The 8,982-nt window shown below is 30.2% G+C and overlaps 2 protein-coding genes across 2 annotated transcripts; both read right to left on the bottom strand.

Annotated features, from left to right (window-relative positions):
- Nucleotides 1–1,424: 1,424 nt before the first annotated feature.
- LOC109341692 (cationic peroxidase 1-like) lies at nt 1,425–3,821 on the bottom strand. Its single transcript, XM_019579637.1, has 4 exons — nt 3,494–3,821; nt 2,568–2,759; nt 2,276–2,441; nt 1,425–2,028 (listed from the first exon to the last, which is right to left on the bottom strand). Exons 1-4 carry the CDS (start codon nt 3,731–3,733, stop codon nt 1,613–1,615), a joined length of 1,014 nt encoding a protein of 337 aa, XP_019435182.1. The 5' UTR covers nt 3,734–3,821; the 3' UTR covers nt 1,425–1,612.
- Nucleotides 3,822–5,294: 1,473 nt separating this feature from the next.
- LOC109341691 (cationic peroxidase 1-like) lies at nt 5,295–7,239 on the bottom strand. The gene is made up of 4 exons (XM_019579635.1): nt 6,941–7,239; nt 6,319–6,510; nt 6,008–6,173; nt 5,295–5,754 (listed from the first exon to the last, which is right to left on the bottom strand). The coding sequence occupies exons 1-4, from the start codon at nt 7,235–7,237 to the stop codon at nt 5,360–5,362; spliced, it is 1,050 nt and encodes a 349-aa protein (XP_019435180.1). The 5' UTR covers nt 7,238–7,239; the 3' UTR covers nt 5,295–5,359.
- Between the last annotated feature and the right edge of the window lie 1,743 nt (nt 7,240–8,982).

The following is an 8,982-nucleotide window of genomic DNA, read 5'->3' as shown; positions in this document are numbered from 1 at the left end:
TATATATATATATAATTAACAAAATATCTAAAGTAAATACTCATAATAATATACATGAAGACTTTATCTAAAAGAAATGCATTATGTATAATTTATTATTAGTTTGGATTCAAAGTTTGACCCGATTAACATTAGAGATTGGATTTATTTCGAATATATTATGATTTAGAAAAATAATATGAGCAATATTTAGGATTGAGTATGGAACAAATCTTACCCAACACATGCTCACCCATATATGTGCAACATTGTTTTAGTCATTTATCTTTTTATGAATATTCGGGATTTCTATATATCGTTATAAATATTGTTATGAATATCTAGTTGGATTCTTATATAGACACATATGTATCCCATGGGTTAAAAGTACTAGTAGAATACATTTTCACAATAATGTATTAGAATATATGAAGTATTCCATAATATCAATATGGTATCAGATTCAAAACCTAACTTCTTTCTAGTTATCGTTGACCAAAAGATGTCATTTAAATATTTATGGGTCAAAGCTAACCCTTCACATAGTTTAGCATGCTTATGTGCAGGGTCGACAATAGGCATGTGCTACAAGTGCGACCACCCAAAGCCCGAGATTATAAGAGGCCCATTTCTAAATTAGAAATTTTAATTAAATATTTTTTCTATTTTAATTTATTTTTATAAATTATATAATGATTTTAATACATTTCATAGTTCTACTTTAAGTTCAATGTGACCTTATATGATGAAAAATTAAATATGGTCAAAAACTTTAAGGGTATTTAAAATTTATAAATTGCTACTTTGTAAACTATTTAACTTTCTCTTTGTTAATTTCTGATATTCAGTGGATAGGAGTACCACTTGTTCTCATAATATTTTATCTCTTGATTAATAAAGTTTTCGCTGATAAAAAAAAAGTTTTACATAGTTTCAAAAAAATCAAATTTTATTGCTAAAACTCTGACACCAAAATGTGAATACTTATAATCACACTTGCCTCAATTCCTCATGAAAAACTCTCTAGGAAATCTTTTAATAAAATTAGGGCCTATATTATTTTACCTCCCCATGGCCTTAAATATGTTAGGATCGATCCTACTTGAGAGAACATGTTAGAAATAAATCTTATATTATATGTCTTATTCTTTTAAACATAATTTAAATACATATGAACTACTCTTTCTATTATCAATTGATTTTGAAATAAAACATTAACAAAATAAAAATATCAATAACATATTTTTATTTGGGCGGCTTAATGTGGGTACTTAAAGTTAAATCTCCAAAGGAGACATGCATGCATGATCATACACCTCCACGTGCCTATGATATGAATTAGAGGTTAAGCAATATTATTTATAATATATAAATTAGAATAATTCAAGCAGTTTATATTAAGCAAAGTCGTATCAATCACACACATGCAGCCAAAAGCCACGGAGCATTTTTCTCTGACACTGTCTACAAGGTGGTGTTAATTTATTGAATAACTTTATTCGATCTTTTAGTAAAATACAAAGCATAAATGATTTATATCAAGTTGCATTTGATTACAGGTTTATATAATAAACAAAGGTTTTATTTAAAGAATTATTACACCATGCAACAAGTACCCATTAATCATTTTTCATTATTCTCTATATTCATCTGTTGTTGGATTGATGAAATGACAGTTAGTCCTGATTTGACCATCATATCCAGTTAATGGGCTAAGCTGGCTCATCTTAAACATTGCATTTGCAAAATCATGTTTGAAACGTCCGAAATTTTTGCTATATGCAATTACTTGAGGGTTAGTGCGTCTTGATCCATCAACAAATAGTTGTTGATCTGAGTGTACAAGACCCTTTGACTCAACCAAGTTACGGTAATAAGCATTGTCAAAAGACATTGGAGTTTTGGAATCAAAAGGAGACAAATTATCATCACCATCATCGAAGGGACACTCTTCTTTCATTGCTGCTGCAAAGGATGGATCTATGTTGGTCTCGTTGTAAATTCTATCTCTGAAAAATCTGCAACGTACTAGGCCTATTGTGTGAGCTCCTGAACAATAATTTCCATATAAAAACAATGAAAAGGGTAGTTAGTCTTCGATCACTAATACTAATGTTGATCACACAATAACAAGTTAAATGTAAAAGAAGAAATTATTGAATAATGTTCTTACACTATAATTATTTCATTATTTCAGACACATATCTAAATATATTATGATGATTTGGATTGATTCATACAATAGTTTATGTCCTTAAAAGTGTTGACAAAACCCATTTAAGTAAAGTGAATTTACCTGATAAAGTAACCATTTCTTCAACTGTGAAACCTTTCTTTGAGAAAGTAGAGATAAGGCCATTAAGATCCAAAAAGGGAGCAGGTATATCAGAATTAGCTTCACTTAAACTTGCAGTTGTTGAGTCTCTTCTACCTAATGGTACGTTCCATCTTTGTCCACCAAGCTGACATAATTAAAGTTATCTTAATTACATAATTCTCCATCATATATATACACAGTTACACACTCTATATATGAAATCTTAATTAGATTGTAGCATGTTTATGCATGGATATATAGTTCTACTTACAATACCAACAGCTTCACTTGCAGCAACAGCTAGAATGTCAGCACAAGAAACAACACCAGGGCACATATCCTCCAATTGAGATTTTATGTCATCTATAACCTCAAAACCCCTAAGTGAGTTAGCATTGGGGAAAGAATTCTTTTCACCAGTGAAATTTGGAGTATCGTCTAACAATACTGATGCATCACATCCCTGTGCAAGTACAAAATAATGTAACATGAATATACATCATCATTACCAAACTTTTATTTTAACAAATATAGAAACTTGGTGTTTAGCCTAATATATACTAAATGATTTCCCCTCAAAAATTAGAGAAACCAATGTTGTGTGAGGTATGCTATCTACCACATTATATGTTGCTACAGCATGAATTGTTGGGGCACATTTCCTATTCAATTTGGTTGTATAAATATTTGTAACAAGGGAAAAATATATCAGAACTAATCATACAAAATAGTTTAACATGATTTACCTAATATAATTCATCTATATCTACGAATGAAAAAAGTATTTTGTAATTTCTCTTTTTTATATTATAAGGAACTAGTATTAACACCCTTTTATTGGTGAACTAGTATTAATTTGTAGCACATTAATTAATCAACTTGAATTCAATTGATCAATCACGATTCATATTGTTTATGATTGGTCAATTCTCCTCAAGATTAGTTAACATGATTGCCTAATTTGAATTGATCAATCGATTTGATTGTACCTAAGTTTGACATATTGTAAAGTTAGTGAACCCAAATCCTTATATTCTCACTATTATCTCTATGAAAACTACCAATGCAACTTCATTTAAAACTATTCATAATATATAGCTTATGACTATCATTTTTGTGTAAGCAAATGCATAAGGCATGCAATATTATGAATGTAACAAAAAGCAAGCATAAGAAGAAGAAGATGAGTGAACTTGCTTGGACAAAGCAATCATGGAAATGGAGTCGGAGCAAAGAAGCTCCCATGCGACGTTCACGGTGTACAGCATCATCCACTGCTTTTTTTATGGTTCTAATCACTTTTGGACATGTTCTATCATAGAAATTATTTGTTAACTGAGCTGAACAAATACCATTCATAACACATGTAAATACCAACAAATACTTTAGTACTTTGAAGCCAGGAAAAGCCATAGCTGAGTGAGAACTTGCCGCCATTGCCAACTTAAAAAGTTCTACAATTAATGAAGCAAAATATATTAATTACATGAAGAGGTTTAAGATAGTTGGGTGGTTATGTCCATGAAAAAACACACTTTATATAGAAGGTGCTTTAACTTAACTTGCATTTAATGTTTATGATCTCTTTATCCTCCATATCCTCCGGGTCAACTTGCCAATGTTAGTTATGTTGTGCTCAATGTTTTAATTATATATGGGTTTATAACTAATACATACACGAAATCTCAATGTTATCAAACTTGAACACAGATTTTTGTTTCAAAAAAATTATGTTAATCAAATTTCATAAAGTAATATAAAAATACTATCTTTTATTTTTAAGAATTTTCTTTCGTGACACTTTTTAATTGGTCGGAATAGGAAATCGAGACGGGTGATCAATATTTATCAAAGTAGAAATCACATCATGATTACAATTATGAGTACATTAGTCTGGTTTGCTTGAAATAATCCATAAAAGGATAGTTTTGAAAATGTTGATTGTGGTAATGTAGAGTTTTCACTTTACTAGAAGGATACTGTACTTATCCTACAATTCCGGAGATAAATGTAAAGAGGAAGCGATATAGTTAGTTTATGATCAGTTGTGAGAATGCTTGGGTTCTCATGTTTGGGGCAGTTACTTCAATGTCAATTCAAAGTGATATTGGGTGGTGAGTTGAATTTAAAGTTACTAGGTCCATAGCTTAGTCATGCTAATTATAGTTCAGGCTTGAGTTATGTGGCCCAATCACTTTGCTACTCATTGGCACCGTGGAAATGGATCGACAAATATTTATTGTTCTAAATCATGTCTCGAACTAATAATAATAAACAAAAAATAACTATAATAATGAATATTTAATTTTTTAATTAAAATAACATATTTGTATCGATGGTTAAATTTAGATTCGCCTACAATAACAAATTTTTTAATTGACATTACTTTTTAGTAGTATTTTGTTATGGGTGAGATTCCACCTTCAACCTCCTACACTCTACCATCTAACTACCTTAGAACTCCCTTTTTGTTGATGGTGGGACTCAAACCCACAACCTCATGCACTCCATTCCTTATGACCACCCTCTTTACCAACCACCTTATGACTCCACGCACTTGTAGATTATTTACTCATGTTGAAACTCACATACATGTAGATATGATTTGAATCCTTATTGAGTACATTAAACTTCGTTGGTTGTATATTGTGTACGTGAATTAATGACAACCAACATGCTTTGGAATTGAAGCAGTTTATTTTAACATTCAAGCAAAGTCTATCAACCACACATGCAATCTGCAGTGGAGTATTCTTTTTGCATTGTGGATTATTGTCACCATAAAATATTGATCAAATCTTATCGGATCACGTATCACACAACAAATCATATATACTTTATCAACGTTGCATATTTAAATTATACATTTGACATGGATAATAAATTAAATAGACCACAAATACATCCGTAAATTAACATAAGTTGTATTTAAATACTTTTCAGGATTCGTTTATAAAATGAATTTTAAAGGAGAAAGAAAAGTAATAAAAAACTTAATAGTCCTGACTTTAGAGTTTTTATTTTTCATCAAAACTCAACTGAAAGAAGCATTAAAATATTAGATTAGGCATTGATGAAATGGCAGTTAGTCCTGATTTGACCATCAGAGCCAGTTAAAGGAGTAATCATGCTCATCTTTAACATTGCATCTGAAAAGTCTTTCTTGAAATTTCCCAAGTTTCTGCTATACCTACTTACTTGACCATCTGTGATTCCTGATCCATTAACAAAGAGTTGTTGGTCAGAGTGAACAAGACCCTTCAAGTTCACCAAGTTCTGATAGTAAGCATTGTCAAAAGTGGCTGAAGTTTTGGTATCAAAAGGAGACAAATTATCATCACCACCTTCAAAGGGACATGCTGCTTGCAATGCTGCTGCATATGAGGAATCTATGTTGGTCTCATTATAAATCCTATTTCTGAAAAGTATGCACCTCGCTTGCCCTATCGTGTGAGCTCCTGGAACAGTATTACAAACACTTGTTATTATGAAAATTGAGATATATATTATGAGAAAATGAGAATAATCAATCTAGGCTAATAAACCTTTGAGTAATACTATATAGTATTTTCCTAATAAATTAACCTAAAAATACTCTTAACTAATGGAATAAATAAAAAGTTAACATGTGTTACTTCAAATGAGACATGTTGACTTAATTAGGTGTAGTTTTCCTTTGAGCTTCACACATGCTGTAATAAATAAAAATACCTGATAAAGTAACCATTTCTTCAGTTGTGAAATTTTTCTTGGCGAAAGCAGTGATAAGGCCACTAAGATCCAAAAAGGGAGCAGGTAAATCTGAATTAGCTTCACTTAAACTTGCAGTAATTGAGTCTCTTCTCCCTAATGGTACGTTCCATCTTTGTCCACCAAGCTGACATAATTAAAGTTGTCTTACATTACTCTCCATCATATATAATGATAATAATAACAACTTACACTATATGAAATCTTAATTAATTTGATGAATTTAATTAGATTGTAATGTATATAATTATATATATATATAATATACTTACAGCACCAACAGATTCGCTTGCTGCAACGGCTAGTATATCAGCACAAGAGACAGTTGCAGGGCACAACTCTTCCAATGCAGATTTTATGTTGTCTATGACTTCAAACCCTCTAAGGGAATTAGCGTTTGGGAAAGAATTTTTTTCACCCGTGAAATTTGCTGTGTCATCTAACAATACTGATGCATCACATCCCTACATAAAACACAATGTATAAAGTGAAAGTTGAAATTAATATATTAGAAGAAACACAAGTTGCATATTATATATATGTCAAACTTTTAATCCAAGAAATTAATACATATGTGAATGTCATCTAATACACAGTGTACTAGTACAGTTTCAAACTGTTTGAGGAATACTACATTTTATTCTGTAGTTACTTGCATAAGAAAAAAATGGCAAATAATCATGCACAGTTTAACATGGTCTGGCTCAATATGCCTACATTTGTAGATGAAAAAAGTCTACTATGGAAACAAGATTACAAAGTAATGCAATTTTATTTGAAATGATTCTAAACACAACTCCCCAATTCTTTGGCAATTAGCACATTATTCACATGCTGAATAATATTGAGACTCATGCAGCAATTGCATAATATGATGAGTGAAATAAGACTTGCCTGAACAAAGCAATCATGAAAATGGAGTCTTAGCAAGGATGCACCCATTCGAGGTTCAGTGGACACAGCTTCATCCACTGCTTTTGTAATGGTTTTAACAGCTTTAGGGCACGTCTTATCATAGAATTTAGTAGATAACTGAGCTGAAACTATTCCAATAAGACATGTAAAAATCAACAAATACTTGAATTTGAAGCTAGGAAAAGACACCGAGACAAAACTTGCAGCCATATCGAAAGGGTTCTTTCCACAAATTAGCAGAAAATTAAATGAACTGTTGTTGGGTGATATGAACATGAAATGTTACACTTATATAGAACTATAAGGTCCAAGTTGCACCATATATGTTTATTTTTTATCTCTTGGTCAACTGTGCAAACTCAAACATATAATGAGAAAGGCATATTTGACTAATGCAAAGGAGAATGTGAAGGACGAAGTTGCAGTGAGATGCTGTCTTGGTTGAGATCAAGAAACCGTGTTAACTATCAAGTATGGTAGCTGTATTGTGATAAACAATATTGACTTTATCAAAATTCTTGCAGATTTCATATTTAAGCAAAGAGAAAGACTTGTGTGGAGATAATTAATAAAACATTGTCAACACATTAAGAATTTAATTTCAATTAAAATTTAGTCATACAAAATAATATCAAAAAACATAAATACACTTGTTTTTAGATATGACGTATCCAAGTTTTTCTTATATCACCTACTCTAAATGATAACAATGCTTCAAAAGCTGGAGCCAAATGTAACAAAACTAATAGTTTATGTAGAATGGTTGGTTAATGGCCTAATGGGTTTTATCTTATTCTTATATCATTGTCATTTCTCTCTTGGTGGCTAAAAAATAAAAAATACAGCAACATTTTATCTCTGCATTTCTACACGTCTGCTCTAGAACTTGAATAACTTTGTTGCTTTGAATACTAATTATTTTTTTACAACAACGCCTACAAATTCCAGTTGGTAAAGAAATGGAGAAAGAAAGAGAAATTGTGGGTCTTTACAGAAAATGCAAGTTGATTATTTAAGTGAAAACGAAAAATCATTTTTTTCCAAACATTAAAATACATAAGTCTTTTTTAGTTATTATTTTTACAAAAAAAAAAAAAATCTTAAGGACAATCCAAATAAGATAAGTTAACATGTGGGCAATGCGGTTATTAATTACAATGGTTCTCTGTATTTCTATAATGAACAAGGATCTTCCAAAAAGAGTTTTTGTTTATTCTTTTAATATTAATGATACAAATATTATTTCATTGTAGGAGTGTCAAATCATTGTAATTTTTCCTTTTTTTATTTTTTTGTAATATTTGATGTTCTGGTATAGTAGAGAGGATTTTTATTTTTATCATTTTATTTAGAATATAAGAAAGAAAAACAAAAACAATCCCCTCTCCACGATCCATGTCCCATACAATTACATATCCGTTGTATTTGGTACAGTAAGGAAATATGAAGGATACTTTGAGTTGCCTGTGTACGAATTACGTCAGTTAAATAATAACTATTCTGTTGAAATTAAATTTTAGTTTAATACTTGTTTTATGTCCCTTTAAATCATAAGAGTTTAAAATCTGTGCACTGACCGTGTAAAGTCAGCATATCATCAACCACTGATTTGTAATACTTTTGTTTAAAAGTTAATGGTAGTTAACATATGAATGGTGGAGATTTGCTGACAGTGTAAAAAACACTTACACTATCAGTGTATACATATTAAACCCAAATCATAATGACTTAAAAAGCTAAAATATCTATATCTATACTTACTATCTATACTATTAATAAAGGGAAAACACAAAATAACCACCCATCATGGTGTAATTTGTGTTTTCCTATTTTGCCCTCAGTATCTTTTTATTTCTACCAAAAAACCATATAATATTATTTTCTTATTTTATCCTTATTATCTTCTTATTTTAAAAGTGTATTTAAAAAATTGAATATTAGACCAATTGAATAAATTCAACCGTAAATTTAGCGTAAAAAATTATATTTGAGATTCTAAAATACAAATTATACATTACAAA

Source organism: Lupinus angustifolius, unplaced genomic scaffold (genome assembly GCF_001865875.1).
Source record: "Lupinus angustifolius cultivar Tanjil unplaced genomic scaffold, LupAngTanjil_v1.0 Scaffold_582, whole genome shotgun sequence".
Taxonomy (NCBI): Eukaryota; Viridiplantae; Streptophyta; class Magnoliopsida; order Fabales; family Fabaceae; genus Lupinus; species Lupinus angustifolius.
This window is presented reverse-complemented; position numbering and strand designations above follow the sequence as displayed.

Excerpts from the sequence above, each read along its gene's own strand:
- LOC109341691 (XM_019579635.1), bottom strand. The coding sequence starts at position 7,237 with ATGTTCATATCACCCAACAACAGTTCATTTAATTTTCTGCTAATTTGT. Across the intron at positions 6,511-6,940 it reads TTCATGATTGCTTTGTTCAG|GGATGTGATGCATCAGTATT; the intron begins GCAAGTCTTATT and ends TGTTTTATGTAG. Across the intron at positions 5,755-6,007 it reads AGAAATGGTTACTTTATCAG|GAGCTCACACGATAGGGCAA; the intron begins GTATTTTTATTT and ends ATACTGTTCCAG.
- LOC109341692 (XM_019579637.1), bottom strand. The coding sequence starts at position 3,733 with ATGGCGGCAAGTTCTCACTCAGCTATGGCTTTTCCTGGCTTCAAAGTA. Across the intron at positions 2,760-3,493 it reads TCCATGATTGCTTTGTCCAA|GGATGTGATGCATCAGTATT; the intron begins GCAAGTTCACTC and ends GTACTTGCACAG. Across the intron at positions 2,029-2,275 it reads AGAAATGGTTACTTTATCAG|GAGCTCACACAATAGGCCTA; the intron begins GTAAATTCACTT and ends ATTATTGTTCAG.